General features: G+C 43.5%; 1 protein-coding gene across 1 annotated transcript; it reads right to left on the reverse strand.

Annotated features, from left to right (window-relative positions):
- Positions 1-4,420: 4,420 nt before the first annotated feature.
- Positions 4,421-19,412, reverse strand: LOC309549943 (vomeronasal type-2 receptor 26-like; the record flags this gene model as incomplete). The annotated part of the gene is made up of 2 exons (XM_082250425.1): positions 19,295-19,412; positions 4,421-5,325 (listed from the first exon to the last, which is right to left on the reverse strand). The coding sequence occupies exons 1-2, from the start codon at positions 19,368-19,370 to the stop codon at positions 4,421-4,423; spliced, it is 981 nt and encodes a 326-aa protein (XP_082106551.1). The 5' UTR covers positions 19,371-19,412.
- Positions 19,413-20,925: the final 1,513 nt, after the last annotated feature.

Here is a 20,925-nt window from a genome sequence, read left to right on the forward strand (position 1 = left end):
AGGGGTATGCGCGATAAGATTAAACGGACGGCTGTCTTTAATGTTTTACGCCGTGTCCGGGCTGATATTATAGTGCTGGTGGTGACGCACTTGGAGGGTCGCATGCAACGCAACGGCCCTTGGGTTGGCTGGGTACAGCACTCAGCGTATAGTTCACACTCCAGAGGTGTGGCGCTTCTGGTGGCCAAATCGGTACATTTCCAGCTCCTGGGATCTCAGGTCGACCCAATGGGTAGATATGTTTTTCTCAAAACGTCAGTCTATGGGGAGTTGATGTTGCTGATGGCTTTATATGTGCCCCCCCTTACTCTACTATGATCATAATGGAGGGATTGGCGTTTATGGCACAATGCCCGGGGGCCCCGGTGATCTGGTTGGGCGACTTTAACAATGTGTTGGACACGGGCCTGGACAGGTCTGGTAACGCCTCTCAGGCGCCACCGGGGTCGTCCCCGACCAGGTTCTCCCGGTTGTTGGAGGGCTTTGGTTTGGCCGACTCCTGGCGCAGTAAATACCCCACCCAGCGTGCATACTCCTGTTTCTCGGCTGCACACCACTCTATGTCACGCATTGATATGATATTGTTGTCTCGGACCCTGCTTCCCAGGTTGCTGGCGGCGGGCTTCGCCCCACGGACTCTGTCTGATCACTGCCCCTTTTGGATTCTGTTGTCCTTGCCCTGTAATAGACCTCCTCCGGCCTGGCGCCTGAATCCTGCTTGGCTTCCCTTGATGTCTGATGGGGATGACGTCGAGGGGGCCTGGACACGATTCTTTTCTGATAATGAGGGCACTGCCTCCCCAGCTGCGGTGTGGGAGGCATTTAACTTGTCTGCTAGATCCACTCTGATCTCCAAAATCAAGGCTGTTAAGGCGCGGGCTGCCGAGGAGATTTCCAGGGCAACGACAAATTTGACTGGGGCTGAACGGGCCTTTATGGCGGACCCGACTCCGGCAAATGAATCCCAGTATAAATTGACCTCTAAAGTCCTTTCCCAACTTGAATATGAAAAAGCGAAATCCAAGATGTTTTTCCAGAAACAGAATCTGTTTGCTCATGGGGAGCGGGCGGGGAAACTGCTCGCATACTTAGTCCATTGTGAGGATAGGCCCCCAGTAGTTATAACTTTAAAAGATGACCTAGGTAATGAGATCACCGATCCTGCTGCGGTGACACAATGTTTCCAATCATTTTTTAGTGCACTTTATACCTCTAGGACCCTTGCTGACTGTACTGACATGCATGACTTTTTGGAGACTATTGACTTCCCCACTCTGACACCTGACCAGTTGGCGACACTCGAGGCACCCATTTCTGAAGGGGAGATTGCAGCAGCCGTGTCCAAGTTCCCTAGATCTAAGGCCCCAGGCCTGGATGGCCTCCCGATTGAGTTCTTTTCCCAGTATTCGGAACTCCTTTATCCTAAATTGCTGGCCTTGTTTCAATCCCTGTTTGAGGATACTGTCCTGCCCCCTTCTATGCGGGAGGCGTTGATCGTGCTCATCCCCAAGCCGGGCAAGGACTTGCATGCCCCGGAATCTTACCGCCCCATCTCTCTGCTCCCAGTTGATACTAAAATCCTCGCAAAAATTTTATCCCTCCGTCTTAACCAGGTGATCCTTTCGCTCATACACTCGGACCAGGCCGGGTTCATGCCTGGGAGGAACACCTTGTTTAACCTTCGCCGGTTATTCATGAATCTCCAAGCACAGCACGACGGAATGGGAAGCAGGGTGGTGGTCTCCTTGGACACGGCTAAAGCATTCGATTCGGTGGAATGGCCTTTTCTATGGGCCTGCCTGGACCGGTATGGCTTTGGACCTAACTTTATTAAGTGGGTCAAAATCCTATATAGCGCCCCGGTAGCTAGGGTCCTGGCCAACAGCTGGCAGTCGACCGCATTCCCTTTATCCCGCGGCACTCGACAAGGGTGCCCCCTCTCCCCCTTACTGTATGCCCTGGCCGCGGAGCCCCTGGCGATGGCCATTAGAGCGCACCCTGGGATTCGTGGCCTACGTAGGGGGTCACTAGTAGAGAAAATCAGCATGTATGCCGATGACACTTTGCTGTATTTGGAGGACTCTCGGGAATCCCTGCTCACAGCACTTTCTTTAATTGAACGGTACGGACGGTTCTCCGGTTTTAAGATAAACTGGGATAAATCGCAAATTCTCCCACTCGACGAGAGCCTGCTGGCGACCGCCCCCGCAAACCCGGTCTTACAATGTGTATCCCGCATTAAATACTTGGGGATTCAAGTGACGGCTAGCTCAGCAGATTATGTCCCGGATAATGTTCAACCCTTGTTCCCTCTGCTTAAGGCTAAAATTCAAGTATGGTCCAAACTACCACTGGGAGTGATGGGTAGAGTCAACTTAATTAAAATGGTTCTCCTTCCTAAAATTCTTTATGTTGTATGGCACTCTCCTATTTATCTACCGCTCAAGCTGTTTAAGCAGATGGAATCGCTCCTTAAGGCCTTTGTTTGGGGTGCTAACCGGCACAAAATCTCCTGGCGCAAGCTCAAGAATCCTACAAATCTGGGGGGGCTGGCCCTGCCGGATTTTAATCTGTACTATCTGGCAGCTCAGTTGTCTCAGATCTTTCATATAGATAAAACAGATAGGGAGCGCTTCTTGACCCTACTCTGCCCTGGGTGGGCTCAACCTCTTGGGGATCCCCTCCTAGTTATCCTTAGGGGCGTTAGGGGCTCGCCGGAGCCCCTGTGCCCCAGATCTCTTTTATACCACTATTGTCGGATCTGGGAGGTGGTAGCGTCCAGGCTTCGGTGTCCCCCATTCCACACCCTCACCCCCCTGTGGCATAATGGTGCATTACAGGAGTTTCTTTCCATCCCCGATCTGTCCGTATGGAGTGGGAGAGGTATTTTTCTCCTTAGCCATATCTCCACGACCGCTGGTCTGCGTTCTTATGAGACCCTGCGAGACCAGTTTGCTCTTCGGGGCCCCATGCACTACAGATACTTGCAGCTTTCCCATGCTTATAGATCTCAATTCCCTGACGGTCCACCTGAGTTGGAGTCGATTACCACCCTTGAGATTGTTAAAAGTACAGAACCCAGTCACCTCATTTCCATATTCTACTCTGAACTCCACACACCTTCTTCAACCACTTTGGCGTATGCACTTAAGACCCGTTGGGAGCGTAGTGTAGGGGCCATGGAGGACGAGGAGTGGGAGGATGCCCTGGAGACGTGTCGCAGAGTGTCGCCGAAACTATCGGATCACCTGACCCAGACCTTTATAATACACCAGGCTTTATCTCACCCCCCTTAGACTATCCAAATATAACCCAGACCTGGCCCCCTCTTGCCCTATGTGCGGAGACCCCGATGCTTCCTTCTTTCATCTACTGTGGAGCTGTCCCCAATTGCAGGCCCTATGGCAACAGATAGTCACTTTTCTTCATGACAAAATGGGGTCTCCTCTACAACTCTCCCCTAAGGAGTGTCTCCTGGGGGTCTATCCGGACGGAGAGATGCCCAAATCCACTGTTATATTTCTTCAGGAAACCTTGTTTATAGCACGTACATTGATAGCCAAACGGTGGATGAGACCCACTCCCCCTACTTTAGGGCTTTGGATTAAGGAAATTAATAATGTCATCCCCTTTCATAAACTTCTATATAAACACAGGGGGTGCCCTCAAAAGTTTAACAAGATTTGGGACAAATGGGTGCACTGTCCTGATACGGTTCAGTAGTGTTATGAGTAACTGCCCCTTGCTGACCGTCTTCAATAATCAAAATTGCCTGCTTGAGTGTTGGGCCGAATGAGAGTAACTGACTGTTACCCCTTCTTACTGTGTCTGTACTGTTCCTAAGCGTTAATCACTGTGAGTATTTTTATTTTCGGATTTCTGTATATTATGAACGTGGTCAAAGTTTCAATGCACGGTTTATTTTTGTATTGTACCAAATGTTTCAATAAACCTCACTGTTTAAAAAAAAAAAAAATATATAGCCATTTACACACTATATATTTGAAACAACCCTGTCAACAATACATTACAAACAGTTTGTGAAAGAATATGTTTAATGGAAGGTTCTGAAGACAGTGAGTAAAATTGTCTCTCTTGAAGTTATGGGTGGCATTAGTGTTATACTTGAGAATATTTTGGAAATTTTGTTGCCCTCTGTTCACAGTGGTTTCTCCATGCTAAGTGACTTTCTTTGTTCTATAGTAGGTCAGTGGTAGGAACCTTCAAGAAAGCAAAAAATTATACTAACCGTCCATTGGAAGAGTAAGTATTAAACATTAAACTTTAAGCCATTTTCTTCCTAATACCTTCGTAAAATACTAACATTTTCTATGATATACAGTAGATATAGCGATAATGTTAGCTCTATTTATAGATTATATTTTTATTTGCAAGGGTCATTATAAATTTAAAAAAATAATTATCGTTTATTTTCAAGCAAACCTGTTTTTGTATTCAGGTCAGGTGTGAACAGAATTATATAACATTTTGGGAAAAATATACAGCCAAGAAGTCCAACACTTGATGCAGTTATAGCAAAAATCTCCACAGCTACTACGTCTTTCCCTTTAGTGCTCAGATAGGCCGGGATCATGGCAATCCAGACACTGCAGAACACCAGCATGCTGAAGGTGATGTACTTGGCTTCATTGAAACTGTTGGGTAATGTCCTGGCTAAAAAAGCTATAATGAAACTTACAGCTGCCAGAAGCCCCATATATCCCAGGACAAAGGAGAAGCCGATAATTGAACCCTCATTACACTGAATGATGATCTTTCCTTGATATGAGTGAGTGTCTTGATCCTGGAAGGGGGGAGAAATAGACAACCAAAAAACACAGATTATGACTTGAACAAGTGAGAACACACAAATTATAAAATTGGGCAGTTTGGCTCCCATCCATTTCTTCCATGGACTCCCAGGTTTGGTGGCTTTAAAAGCAATACACACCATGATACTTTTGGCAAGAAGAGAAGAGACAGCAACTGAGAAGATGACACCAAAAGAGGTTACACGCAACATGCAAGTTACATCTACTGGACGGCCGAGGAACAAGAAGATACAGGGGAAGCTCAACATGATGAAGACCAGGAGAAGATAGCTCAGATTCCGGTTATTAGCTTTAACAATGGGTGTGTCCTGGTAATGTATAAATATCCCCAATATTAAACCAGTCAGAAAACAACAGAAGATGGAGACAGCTGAAAATACTGCAACAATTGTATCATCAGCGTAGGAGAGAAATTCCACTAGTTTTGGAACACACTGATCCTTCTTCTCATTTGGCCATTCTTCATTAGGACATTTCATGCAGTTTTCACTGTCTGCAGGAAGGAAAATACAAACACAAAGTTTCTATGAAAAAAATAATCCTTGGCGTTTCATCAGTGCATTGTTGGAGAGTAAAATATACCAAATATCTATTATTATGGAGATTTATTGAGAGTGAGAGGGGGAGAGAGACATTTAGCTGAGAGTTCCCAGAGAGGCATTTCAAGTGTCAAGTAAGTTTAAGGGCTTCCTGCCCATGTTTATTGGTCAGTGTTACAGCAAAACAAGGAAATTCCCTCGCAGCAGAAAACAGCAATCAAGCAACCACCCATTTAGGCCCGGTTCACACTGGTGCGACATACGCTCCGACTTTGGAAGCACATGCCGCATGACGTGTGTAAATCAATAATTCCCTATGAGAGCCATCTTAACTGGTTCGATACAAGTCAGCCCGACTTTGAAAAAGGTTCCTGTACTTCTTTGGTCCAACTTGGGCATGATTTCAGCCTATTGATTTGAATGTAAGCCGCATTATCGTCTTAACTGACCTGACCTGTGGCATGCAACTTGTGCAATGAGGATATTAAGGCAGGAACCCCATGCCAAAATATAAAGAACAAACTGTGTGCCCCCCCCCCCTCCCCTCAAGGACCATACCAGACCCTTCGATCTGGTATAGATTTTGTGGGGAAACCCTATGCCAAAAAACCTGCATGGGTTCCCACCTAAAATCCATACCAGACCCTTATCCGAGCACACAGTCCGGCAGGTCAGAAAAGGGGAGGGACAAGTGACCATACCAGGCCACATGCCCTCAACATGGGGGGCGGGCGCTCTGGGGCAGGAGGGCTCTGCGCCTCCCACTCCAAAGCACCTTGTCCCCATGTTGATGGGGACAAGGGCCTCTTCCCGATAACCGTGGCTGGTGGTTGTGGGGGTCTGTAGACAGGGGGTTTATCAGAATCTGAAAGCACCCTTTAACAAGGGGGCCCTGAATCCTGGCCTCCCAACTCTATGTGAATGAGTAGGGGTACATTTTACCCCTACTAATTAACTCAAAAAGTGTCAAAAATAAATAAAAACAGTACACAAGTTTTTGACAAATTCCTTTATTAAAAATGAAGAATTCCCCCCGTTGTAGCTCCAACGAGTCTTCTCCCTCCGGTCTTCTCCCTCTGGTTATTCTCCCTCAGCTGATGTCTTCTTCCTCCGAATCTTCTCCCTCCATTTCTTCTCCCTTCACTGTCTTCTTACTCTGGTGACATCTTAAGGGGCAGGGTCTCCAGTTGAGGTCACCGGATGGCCATGGCTATGTAAGTAATGGTTCACTGAAAGGATATATAAGTAATGGCACATGCCGGAGCTTACACAACAGCGGAGAAGATATCAGGAGGGAGAAGAACCGGCAGAAGAACCGGCAGTAGAAGACAGTGGAGGCAAATGAACCAGAGGAAAAAGAATTTAGTGGAGGGAGAAAAACCAGAGAAAGAAGACATCACAGGAGAGAGAAGAACCGGAGGGAGAAGACTGGAGGAAGAAGACTCGGAGCTACGACGGGGGACATCCTTCAGTTTTAATAAAGGACTTTGTCAAAAACCTGTGTACTAATATTTATTTTTGATATTTTTTGGGTGAATGAGTAAGGGTACAATGTAAATTAGGCGGGGGAATGGGATCCTGAGACCCCTGTTAAAGGGGGCTTCCAGATTCTGATAAGCCCCCTGCTTGCAGACTCCCACAACCACCACCTACGGTTGTTGGGAAGAGGCCTTTGTCCCCATCAACATAGGGACAAGGTGCTTTGGGGCCGGGGGCACAGAACTCCAACTGCCCCAAAGCACCCACCCCCCCATGTTGAGGACATGTGGCCTGGAGGAGGGGCACTCACTTGTCCCCCCTTTTCTGACTTGCCAGGCTGCATGCTCGCATTAGGCTTTGGTATGGATTTTTGGGGTAACCTTGTGCAGGGTTTTTTTTGGGTAGGGTTTCTCCTCAAAATAAATACCAGACCAAAAGGTCTGGTATGGTCCTGGGGTGGGGACCCCATGCCGTTTTCTTTTTTTAATTTTGGCATGAGGTTCCCCCCTAAATATTTATTATTATTGTTGGGAAGAGGCCCTTGTCCCCATCAACATAGGGACAAGCTGCTTTGGGGCCAGGGGCACAGAACCCTCCCCGCCCCAAAGCACCCCCCCCATGTTAAGGACATGAGGCCTGTCCCCTTTTCTGACTTGCCAGGCTGCATGCTCGCATAAGGGTCTGGTATGGATTTTTGGGGGGGGGCCCTACACCATTTTTTTTGGGGTGGGGTTTCCCCTCAAAATAAATACCAGACAAAATTTTCTTTTTCTACAATTGATGCTTTTGTCAGATGGCATTTTGATATTTTTACATGCTTAAAGTGTTATTAACCACTTCAGCTCTGTAAGGTTTTGCCCCCTTAACGACCAGGCCATTTTTTGCGATTTAGCACTGTGTTATTTTAACGAATAATTGTGCGGTCGAGCGACACTGTACCCAAATACAGTTGATGTCCTTTTTTCCCCACAAATAGAGCTTTCTTTTTGTGGTATTTGATCACCTCTGTGGTTTTTCGATTTTGCGCTATAAGTAAAAAAAGAGCGACAATTTTGAAAAAACACAATATTTTTTACTTTCTTCTATAAAACATTCCCAATAAAAAAATTAAAAAAAAGATTTTTTTTCATCATTTTAGGCCAAGTTGTATTCTGCTACATATTTTTGGTAAAAAAAAACAAACCAAAAAGCGTATTTTAATTGGTTTGCACTAAAGTTATAGCATTTGCAAACTACGGGATAGATTTTTGGACATTTTTTTTTTTATTAGTAATGGCGGCAATCAGCGATTTTTAGCGGGACTGCGATATTGCATCGGACAGATCGGACCCAAAACTGACATTTGACACTTTTTGGGGACCAGTACCATTAATACAATAATCAGTGCTAAATAATATGCACTGTTACAGTGGGGGTGATCAAATAATGGGGATTTAGTCCCACCATATGGCCATATCGTGCTCAAGCCCACCACTGCGTCAAAGTAGCCATTATCAGTGGGTCCTACACTATCCATAAAAAAGGGGTGAATCCAGCCTCTTTAACCCTTGGAGACAACACTCCTTGCTGGGATAGATGTGCTAATGCACTACAAAGGACTCCTCCTATATCTACTTGATAGTGGACTCTGATAGAGTACAGGTGTGTGTGGGGGGTGGGATGCTCAACCTCAGAAGTCTGGTCAGACCGAATACATAATAAACAAGCAAAAAATTGGGGGAGCAAACCCTGAAGATGTATATCTAAAGCCGGTGCAGCTATGGACCAAGCAACATGTATATTAAAAAAGAATAGCGCACACATGCAAAAGAAATTTGCAAAAGAAATTTTTTTTGGGGGGGGGGGGGGATTTGTTTAAGCGCTTGGGTGTACCTTTACTGTTTTTACAGTTTTACAGTTTTTTGCACTATTGCTGTCACATGGGGACCAGTGGCGGCTGGTGCATTGGGGGCACAAGGGCGCCGCCCCCCCTATCAATGCATCCGGCCCCCTAATCTACATGCGGGGCACCAGACGCATGGACTTCAATGGAGCTTTTTTTATTTTTTTAGCGATGTCATTAGAGCCAGAGACTCTAATAGACAAAAAAAAAGTGGGTTTCGGGGCAAAGAGCACTGCGCCCTGAGCCCACCCAGTGGTGTGGCAATAGTGAATGAAAATTTGCTTTTGTCACATGGATCCTCCTCCTGGCCAATCAGGAAGCGGGTCCTGAGACCTGTTTCCCGATAGGCCGAAAGGAGAAGCCATGCCATTGGGCATTGAGGAGGAGGGAGGTGACGCAGAAGATGGGGAAGAAGCCGCCGCCACTGCCGCCTCCGCTGCCTCCGCCACCACCGTCATTGTTGCCGTCGCCTGCTGCTGCAGATGGGTGAGTGAGCCGGGGGTCCTGTACTGTCATGCTGGGGGGGGGGTCTTGTACTGTCATGCTGTGGTCCGGGGGTGTACAGCCTGGTGTGGTTGGGGGGGGGTGTATGGTGCGGTCCGTCTGCCGCCCCCCCCCCCCCCTGGCCCATGGATCACCAGCCGCCACTGATGGGGACCATTATTACCCTATGCAATAACATGTTTATAGTGGTAGGTTCTCTTTATTGAGACATTCCCAATTCCTGTAGCAGCCAGGCGTGTGTGTAACCCCCCCCCCCCCCACCCTATTGCAAAAGTGAAAGGGATAAAACACAGACACGTGTCAGATTTTGGGAAGAATTTCAATGCTCTCTTTCCATCATCTATTGATGGTTTCCCCTATGTTCATGAGTACAGTATATATTATAATGAACCTGTACAATGATATATAGGGCAGTAAATTAAGACTAATTTCTGTGCTGATTATTACTTACAATGGGGAATCTTCTTTTATTAAAGCTGTTATGTTTATGGGTGGGGTGGATTCCCAATAGTCATAGTATGCAGTCCACATTAAGGTTATGTTCACACTGATCTAATGCGGAAGTCGCACGACTTCCATTCCAACTTTCCCCTGTGTCTTCAGGCCCAACTTTCATGTGACTTCCGTGAACGGGATCTGATTTTGATCTGACGTTGAGATGATTGCAACTGGTACTTTGACCAATCAAAACAATTAATTTGGCTCTGGAATGGATGAAACCTCACACCAAATTTTTAAAAAAAAATGACATGGGCCCCCACCAATTTATATCAGGCCCTTTGGGTCTGGTAAGGATCTTAAAGGGGAAACCCCACGCCAAAATATTTAAAAAAAATATGGCGTGGGGTCCCCCCCCCAAGACTATACCAAACCCTTCAGTCTGGTATGAAAAAAATGTCATGCCCCCCAAATAAATACCAGACTCTTATCCGAGCATGTAGCCCGGCAGGTCAGGAAAAGGGGGGATGAGTGATAGCTCCCCCCAAACCATACCAGGCCACATGCCCTCAACATGTCCACCCCAAAGCACCTTGTCCCCATGTTGATGTAAACAAGGGCCTCTTTTCCACAACACTAGCCGGTGGTCATGGGGGTCTGCGGGCAGGGGTTCACCCTATGTGGGTGAGTATGGGGTAAATTGTACCCCTACCCATTCACCAAAAAAAAATCAGTGTAGTGTTACAAAAAATTAGTTGGTTTTTGACAAGTCCTTTATTAAAAATTAAGAAAGTCCCCCGTCGTAGCTCCAACGTGAATCGGGATGTCTTCTTTTTCCGGTTCCTCCACCAATGGCTTTTTTCTCCGGGTTTCTTTCTCCAATATCCTTCTTTCTTTTGTATACTCAGATAAGGGTCTGGTATGGATTTTAGGGGGGGACTCCACACTGTTTTTATTTTTATTTTGGTGTGGTTGGATCTGGTATGGACTGGGGGGTGACAACACGCTGTTTTTTTCTTTTCTTTTTTATATATCGCCGGCCGGTAACTAAATTAATTAAAATGTGATTTAAATTTTTTTTTTTCTATAGAAATGCAATTTTTGCTGCAGAAGGTTCTATGCATGGTACAGACAGAAGGTTCTATACATGGTACTGCCACTTTGCAGGCAGACTAAGGGGACCCCCCAGGCACAAAATTCAAAGAAATGTATAATTTTTATTGTTTCACTTAAAGCGAAACAATAAAAATAAAAAATATAATTTAAATATAGATCCTGGGGGGGGGGGGTCCCCTTAGTAGCAAAATTAGTAAAAAAAAGTAGTAAAGTAGTAACATTTCTAAAGAAAAAAATGGAGTCAAATCACATTTAAATTGACTCACGGTTGAAACTGCTGACCCGGCTATTTAACAAAAATAAAGAAGAAAACTATGTGCAGTCCCCCCGTCCATACTAGGCCCTTTGGGTCTGGTATGAATTTTGAGGAGAACCCCACACCAAACTTTCAAAAAAAAAAAAGGCATCCATACCAGACCCTTATCATGCAGACTGGCAGGCCAGGAAAGAGGGAGGAGGAGCGAGCGCTCCCCCGAACCATACCAAGCCACATGCCCTCAACATGGGGGGGACCCAGATCCAAGCCCCCCCATGTGAATGAGTATGGGTACCCCTACCCATTCACCAAATAACTGTAAAAATGATAAAGACAGTACAAGAGTTTTTGACAATCATAAAGCCGATGCCTCGCCGACCTGAAAAAAGATACTCCGCCATCAATGAAGGCTACTTGCCTACTGCAGGCTCCACTGTTTGACAGTTCTTATATAGGTAATGAGCCACCTGGGATGTCACCTGGTAGCACCACTACTAGTGACACCACCGATCAGTGTATGCTGTGTCAGTGACATCACAAGGGGCAATGCCATCAGCTGACATTGCCAGGTGGGTTCATCCCCTACCTAAAAAAGAACTGTCAAACGGTGGAGCCTGCAGTCGATTTTTTTTTTGTTTTTGTTTTTATTTTAGGTTCAGCAGTGGCTGCGGTGTTGTGCTTGACATTGGATCTACATGGGGGGGGGGGGCGCATTGTTTTTTTATTTTTAACAAAGAAATTGTCAAAACTGTCTCTGTGTTTGTATTCCTTTTTGACACTTTTTTTTAATAAATGGGTAATGGGTAGGGATTTCTGGGGGGACCCCATGCCCATTTTTATGTCCTGATTTTTGTATTGCCAGAAGTGGTATTGTATTGCCAGCAATTTAAATGTCTTTTTTTTTTTTTTTTTTTTTAATGTCAGTTTTGCTGCAGCAAGTTCTATAGATGGTACAGATGTGCCATTTTTATTGTTTCAATTTAAGCATCAATAAAATCACTGCTCCTTTAAAAACAAACTTTTTAAAAGTTTTTTTTTTTTACATTGATACACATTCCTCGGGCAGTACCCACACCCCCATACCCTTTTAATGGCAAATAACTTGCAGATAAGCCTTAAAAATGGGCACTTTTGATTTTTCAAGTTCGAGTCACATTGACTTCAATGGGGTTCGATGTTCGGGAGTTCTGATGCAAACCGAACTGAAGGGTGTTCAGCCCATTTCTATTGAAAACATAGAGAATGCAGACCATTGGAAAATAAAAAATGCTCTATGAGGGATCAATTCACTAAAGAATACCTCATGAGATAATTGAATCATGTGACAAATTTTCTCCAATTATCTCATGAGATGCTGAAAATGTCAATTCACTATCACCTCATGAGATATTTAGAATGATAGAAACATAGAAACATAGAATGTGTCGGCAGATAAGAACCATTTGGCCCATCTAGTCTGCCCAATATATCTGAATCCTATGAATAGTCCCTGGCCCTATCTTATATGAAGGATATCCCATGCATGCTTAAACTCCTTCACTGTATTTGCAGCTACCACTTCTGCAGGAAGGTTATTCCATGCATCCACTACTCTCTCAGTAAAATAATACTTCCTCATATTACTTTTAAACCTTTGCCCCTCTAATTTAAAACTGTGTCCTCTTGTGGTAGTTTTTCTTCTTTTAAATATGCTCTCCTCATTTACCGAGTTGATTCCCTTTATGTATTTAAAAGTTTCTATCATATCCCCTCTGTCTCTTCTTTCTTCCAAGCTATACATGTTAAGGTCCTTTAACCTTTCCTGGTAAGTTTTTTCCTGCAATCCATGTACTAGTTTAGTAGCTCTTCTCTGAACTCTCTCTAGAGTATCTATATCCTTCTGGAGATATGGCCTCCAGTACTGCGCACAATACTCCAAGTGAGGTCTCACCAGTGTTCTGTACAGCGGCATAAGCACTTCTCTCTTTCTACTGCTTATACCTCTCCCTATACATCCAAGCATTCTGCTGGCATTTCGTGCTGCTCTATTACATTGTCTTCCCACCTTTAAGTCTTCTGAAATAATTACTCCTAAATCCCTTTCCTCAGATACTGAGGTCAGGACTGTGTCAAATATTCTATATTCTGCCCTTGGGTTTTTACGCCCCAGGTGCATTATCTTGCACTTATCCACATTAAATTTACCTCACAAACCAAAAAAATTAGGTAAATAACTTATAAAACAGTGTTAAAGTAAATTCACTAAGGAAATAAATAAATACATGAGTTAATTAAGTAGTGGTCCAGGCACAAGGTACAGTTTTTAAGGAGTGTAAAAATATAACAGCCAATTTTGAGCAGTCTCTCTCTACCCTTTTGGATTTGTTTCTTAGCAGTAATACATATAAACTTAAATATGGAAAAATACAGAATCATCAGGGTTGGTTTACTTATAGTATAACTAAAGGCAACCTTTTTTTTTTTAGTTTTGGATAAAGTGGAGAGGGATTAGAGCCCCTGTTAGCTTTTTATTGTTGTCTGTGTCCCGGTTATGAAGATTTACCCTCTCTATTTTGCCCGTTTACCATTATCATTAAAAGTGACAGAAAATCCCAAACTGTGGGTTGTCCACAGAAAAGTAATAGAGGGGAAATCTTCCAGTAAGGACATTAGTTCTGGTGACCTGGGGAGCCCCAAGAGGTTCTTTTAATTTGTGGGGACTTCCTCTCACTTCCTGTTTTGGCTGTGGGACATACAGTAAGTGAAGACAAATCTCCCCAATGACAAAGCTGTTTTTTTTAATGGTGGGAAACGGTATTTATATACGTGTGTTATTTTTAAAACTATTTTCATTCAATATTTGACATTTATAAAGATATTTTGTGTTTACATAGTTACATAGCTAGTGAGGTTGAAAAAAGACGCCAATCCATCCAGTTCAACTTAGATGTGTGTGTGTGTGTTTGCTGTTAACCGTACATTGTATACCCCTGTATGCTGTGGTCTTTAAGGTGCCCATCTAATAGTTTTTTGAAACAAACAATGCTCCCTGCTGATACCACTGCTTGTGGAAGAGGATTCCACATCCTTACCGCGCTGACAGTAAAGAACCCCTTACGCAGTTTAAGGTTAAATAGCTTTTCTTCTAGTTTTAGTGAGTGGCCCGTGTCTTATTGAATTCCCTTTCTCTGAAAAGTGTATTCCCTATGCTAAAGTCACCAGTACGGTATTTCTACATTGATATCATATCTCCTCTCAAGCGTCTCTTCTCCAAAGAAAATAAGTTCAATGTGGTAGTCTTTCCTCATAGCTGATGTCCTCCATTCCCCTAACTATCTTTGTTGCCCTTCTCTGGACTCTCTCTAGTTCCAGCACATCCTTTGTTCTTGATATACAGACATACCCCTCCCCCTTTTTTACCTTCTCTATCTCTGTGATATAGGGAATACTCCTGAATGGTCACCTGCCAGTCATGAGAGCTGTCAAACGAAGTCTCTGAAATTCCCACGAAATGAAAATCCTCCTCATACATTAGCAGTTCTAGTTCTCCCATCTTGTTGGCCAAACTTCTAGCATTGGCATACAAACCTCGTAATTTTGTCCAGTTGCATATATCCTCGTTCGATGTTACAAATCTGCACTTGCGATTTAACTTGGTTGTTTTTGACAAGCCACGTGTTTCCTGTAAAAAACAACTTTTCTTTGACTGGTATTCCAGTCACCTTTTTTCTTTTGAATTAATACATATGCTGCAGGGACTGCACTGACTTAGTGAGTTGGAATATTTCTACGGTTTAAACCATGTTATCTCTTTATTAGGGAATAAGCGAACTGTTTGGCCTGAGCAAGAGTCCAGGCTGAACATTTGCCCGTTCAGCCGTTCGCCGAGCACCCGAGTTTGCCTCTCGCCGTATGCCCGCACCAAGTTTTGACGTTTATTTTATAGGCAAGGAGCAGGGCCACCAGGTTACATCACCCAGGCGCACTGCCCCTTCTGACGTCCAGTGACATCATGGGTACTATGTACCTGATACTCATTCACATAGGAGGGGGGGTGGGATCTGGGGGCCCCCTTGTTAACCAATTCCCACCCACCCTATAGGGAATTGACGGCGGGAAGGGGGTTGTATTATCCTGACACACTGTCATAAGATGGCGGCAGGATAATGCGCTCTGCGTGCCCCCTGGGGGCACGCGGAGCGGCGATTGGTGCTGCGGTGTGACACTCTGACACACCGCATCTCCGATCTCGGAAGGCTCTTTATCATGATGTAGGCTCTTTACCATGTGACCAGCTGTGTCCAATCACAGCTGGTCACATAGTTAATAGGAAGAGCCATTAATCAGCTTTCCTCAGTTCGTGCCTGACAGGCACAAGTAGAGGAGAGCCGATCTGCGGCTTTCCTGACAGGGGGGGGGGTCTGCACTGGTAATCAGAGCATTGATTACCAGTGCAGACCCTTGGGGGGGGGGTGCCACTAGAACAACCAGGAATGCCCACCCATGACCCTAGGGATGCCCACCCATGACCCCAGGGATGCCCACCATGGCCACCAGGGATGCCCACCATGGCCACCAGGGATGGCAATCAGGGCTCAGGGAGCCCACCAGTGCCCTCCCCATCAGTGCTGCCCAACAGTGCCCTCCCCATCAGTGCTGCCCACCAGTGCCCATCATTGCCATCTATCAGTGCTGCCCACCAGTGCCCATTATTGCCCACCAGTCCTGCCTATCAGTGCCCATCAGTGCTGCCCATCAGTGCTGCCTGTCATTGCCCATCAGTGCCACCTATCAGTGCCACCTATAAGTGCACATATGTGCCCCCTATCAGTGCCAATCAGTGCCGCCTATCAGTGCCCACCAATGCTGCATATCAGTGCTACCTATCAGTGCCACATATCAGTGCCCATCAGTGCTGCATATCAGTGCCGCCTATCAGTGCCACATATTAGTGCCACCCCATCAGTGCCTACTCATCAGTGCTCATCAGTGCAGGAAAAGATGTATCTATTTACAACGTTTTATAATACAAACTTTTCGGTCTTTTTTTATTTGTTTAAAAAAGAAAAAACATTGCAGTGAATAAATACCACCAAAAGAAAGCACTATTTGTGGGGAAAAAATGACATAAATTGGGTTTAGGTACAGTGTTGCATGACCGCGCAATTGTCATTCAAAATGCAACAGCGCTAAAAGCTATAAATTGGCCTGGGCGGGAAGGGCGAAAAGTGCCTGGTATTGAAGTGGTTAAAGGGGGCTTCCAGATTCTGATAAGTCCCCTGCCTGCAGATGCCATCAACCACAGTCCAAGGTTGTCAGGAAGAGTCTCTTGTTCCCATCAACATGAGGACAAGGTGCTTTGGTGTGGGGGGGACAGAGCCCCCATGCCTCACCTACCACACCATGTTGAGGACATATGGCCTGAAGGAAAATGGCAGGACCTCTAACTTGTTGCTTGCAACCATTTTCTAGCTTGACCTGTGTCACGCCATTTTAATGCAGCTCTGACTTAAGTTGAGTTATTTCATTATATACTGTTAAAGATTGCTTTAAGGCTTTAGTTATAAGAACAATGAAACTTATAAATCACTCCATGTTTTCAGTGTCCTGACACTTTAGATAAAGATACATTCTGTTTCCTCTGTTTCTAACACATTCACTTCCTCAATTGTTATTAAGAGCCATAGGGTCTAGACAAGGCATATTTTGCAATTTCTAACGAACATTCTGTATTAACCCATTGTTTAACTTCTGAGAGAATTGATTCTTTCTGAGAGCACTCACCCCCCCCCCTCCCAACTGTATTTCCTGTGACATTTTCTGTATAATAGTTACCCCGCTTGCTGAATAAACTTAAGAATGCTTTTGACTGAACACTGGTTGCATGTGTCTTTTTCACAGGATAAAGCATTCTCCAGAGCTCTGCCTTTCTTTTACACAGAACAGAACTGGACTTTGCTATAAGTCAGGGACTTATATATATTTCTAAGGTATCTAAGTATTTCAATAGAAAAATCACCTACATGGCTTTGTATGGTTCAGGAGGGGGGAGGGTACTCACTAGTCCCCCCCTTTCCTGACCTGTCAGACTGCATGCCCAGATAAAGGCCTGGTATGGATTTTGAGGGGGGGGGGGGCAGTTTTTTTTTTGTGTGGGGCCTGGTATGGACTTGGGGGGACCCTACACTCTTTTTTATTCATTATTTTTTTTATTGATTTAATAGCCGGGCGCCAGAAATTGTAACCGCAAGTCATTTTAAATGTGATTTGACTCTTTTTTTTTTTTAGAAATGTTATTTTATGCATGCTACATATGTGACACTTTACAGGCACATTAAGGGGACACCCCAGGCACTATATTTAAAGGAGTTTTTCATTTTTATTCTTGCACTGTAAGTATAATTATAATCACTGATTCTAAAAAAAAAAAAACAATTGTTTTTTTTTTTTTTTTTTTTTTATTGATACGTGTCCCCCAGGGCAGTCCCCAGACCCCCTTACCCCTTTTATGGCCAATTATGTGCATATAAGCCTTTAAAATGGGCACTATTGATTTTTCCTGTTCGGCTCCTATAGACTTCAATGGGGTTCAACGTTCAGGTTAGAACATTTCCCTTGTTGGGGAGTTCAGCTGTGAACAGAACAGAGGGATGTTCAGCTCACCCCTACTCTTTATTAGTCATGAGACAAAATACCTCACATTTTGATGAAATAACTCATGCTTTATTTTAGTAGTGTTATTTTATCTAAGAGCCCTGAATTTTTTTAAATAAGAGGAGGACTAAAGGGCTGAGGGTATCTGCTAGGGATGAGCCAAACTTCCCTGGAATCAGTTCAAGTAGTAATGCCGAACCCAAACCCAATTGAATTTAATGGGAGAATCTGCCAGATCAAAAATGCTAATTTTCTAGGCTAATAGGCACTCAGGACCCTTTGAATCTAATATGGATTTTAAAGGGGTACATCACAAAAAAAAGGAATTCCATACCAGACCCTACTCACCCACAAAAAATGAAATCTAGAAATAAAGAAACTCAAATGTTTGATAAGTCCTTTATTCGAAAAATAAAAATACAAAAATGTCCCTCCTTGTAAATCTATCAGCAATCATGATGCGTACTGCCCGCTGATTCACAGAAATTAAAAACCCAATGGACCCGGTGCACATAACTAATCCCAATGGCACTATTTGCCAAATGACCGCTACCCGAGCTGCCATCAGCTATGTAAGGGAAGAGGTGGGGATAGTGGTGACATCATTGACCAAATATGGTCAATGCAAGTGGCCTATTTGGGCAGTGATGTCACTGCTATCCCCACCCCTTTGCTTATGTGGATGGGGATTCTGAATCATTGGCTCATCCCAAGTATCTACTGGAGTTAGCAGGGTTGAGGATTTTGTGAATATTGAAGTGTTGTATTAAGGTTGTTTTTTCTGTAATTGAAAAAAATTGAAGGAAAGGGGTTGATTAAGAAAGAGATATAAATGTACAGGGTTGGAGGGGGATGGAGGTAAGGAGATCACAGAAGGGGTGTAAAAATCAGTATTTTATATAACCTAGTGTTTTTCATCATAATGTATGCTGTATATGCTGTACATTTATTAATAGTGTTTATTGCTGATTTACTAACTTACCCTTCTGATTCTAGTTAGAGGTATAAAATCAAATGTTTGCTAATTTAACATAGTTATTGCTCTGTCTTTTCGATTTATGCAAAGTGTTCTATTGAATGAGGTGGAGAGGCAGGGTAATGCCATCATGATCTCTGTCTCATCCAATCAGAGAACACTTTGCAGCCATTGAGAAAATGCAGAGCCAACACTGAATGGTGTCTGTGCTAAGTGGGCAACCTTCCTGTGTTTAGTAATTTGCAGGGCAGCCAATCAGCATGGGATTCATAATCTAATAAACATCACTAGAGTACCTACTACAGCTGGAAATCAGCTTTTAAGGATCAGGAGGGGAGAGATTTAGTAGTTTTGTATAGTAGTAGCAAAAGACAGCTGGGCAGGGGTGACATCATTTTATTTAGTCCACAAACTCCTGTTTATTGTCAGCCCACAACAGGTCTAAGGAGCTAAGTGCATTTCTGCCAGGATCAACAGGTATATTTCTGTACTTGCAGGTTATTTGAAGATATAAAGCATGAGGAAATGTAAATACATTGCAGAAATGTAATGCATATTTTTTTTCCAGATATATATTTTAACTTTAGCTGTAACTTCTACATAATCCAAAAAGCAGCTTACTAACAAATACAAACCTACCAGAAATGTTGGATATCTCTCCTTCAGGACATGGGATACACTCATAGCAACATTCATGAATTGAAGATCCAAACATTTTTCTGCTGCCAGGTAAACAGGGATCTGAACATCGAGATACCGGAACCTACAAATCAGATATTATTATTGTTTTGTAGAGGTCCATCAGAGCCACTGAATCTACACAAACTAAGAGTTAAAAATATGGATCAGGTTTAGGTTTGCTACTATCATGGGTTCAAGGCAAATTCTGCAAGCTCAAAATATAATGTCCTGATTAAATATTTTGCAGGTTCACCCAGGAGAATTTCTTTAACCAAAATTCAGGCAGAAGAGCCAATAAGAGGGATTCTGGATACATCAGCCCCCTCCCTATAAATGGGGCACAGAACAGCTATAGTGTCACTGTGTTAGAAGCTGCTCTAGTAAAACTATAGGGAAAGCGGACAAACTGCAAAGGGAGAGATTAGGGTCAGTTAGGAAATTGCACTTACCGTACATTCTGATTGCTAGCTCTTGGGCCATCAGCTCATTTTTGTTTTGTTTTCCTTATAGGGTTTTTCTTTATTTGTATGTCGTAGTTGTTTCAAAGTCACGTTTAGCTGCTGTGATATCTATAGCAAACCTTTGTTTCATGTTCTAGTGCAAGGCTTCTCTAAAAATAAATGGGCTATTATTTCATGAGGTTGGTATTTTGGGGATTGTTTGGGGGTATATTTGAACTTTTGTTTAACCACTTCTGGACCAGATTTTCCCCCCTTTCCCCCAACTTTGTTTTGGTGGTATTTGATCACCTGTGAGATTTTTATTTTTTGCGCTATAAACAAAAAAAGAGCGTCAATTCTTAAAAAAAAAAAATATATATATATATATATATATATATATATATATATTTATATATATATATATATATATGTGTGTGTGTGTCCAGAGAGTGACGTTTTTCTGAGGGACTGTCGCTTACTCCCTGGCTCCAGGAAAGGTGGCCCTTGAGGGGCAATATTACGCTTTTAGACCTATGCTTAGTCGCTAGGTCGCAGGAGCGGAGGTGAGGACCAAATCACATAGGGAGGAGAGGTGAAGGCACTTGTCACCACAAAAGGATACCACTGGATCACTCATAGTGGACTTGTTAAGAGTGTACCTCTGGAGAGTGCAATATTTCTCTGAAAACGGGACGACGCCATCAGCACTTTATTAAGTGATTATTGTTTATATATGCTTAGTCACAATCGCTTTATTTTCACTTGGTTTTATACAATTATATCTTATTTTTGTTTACTTCTGCACACTCAGCACTTTATATTATTACATACAGGGTGGCCCCTGTATACATATTTTCAGTTGCATTTATATTCACTCATTTTGGTGTGCACGATTTATCATCATTTGCACGATTTGCACCTTTTATTATTGTGAATAACACTTTTAATCTATATTATTTCATTTGTTTACATTTATAATATTTAGCACTATTGCACTTTGTATTTATTGCACACATTTTCTGGATTTGTTTAATTTCCTCATTTGTTTTGCGCTGCTCTGTTTTGTCTTATTCGGACATTGTTTATTATTATTTATGGATGATGGAAGCATGATAACATAAAGAATAGCAATATGTTTATGTTTCAAAT

This window comes from Pelophylax lessonae (genome assembly GCF_965119305.1).
Source record: "Pelophylax lessonae genome assembly, chromosome: 1".
NCBI classification, from domain to species: domain Eukaryota; kingdom Metazoa; phylum Chordata; class Amphibia; order Anura; family Ranidae; genus Pelophylax; species Pelophylax lessonae.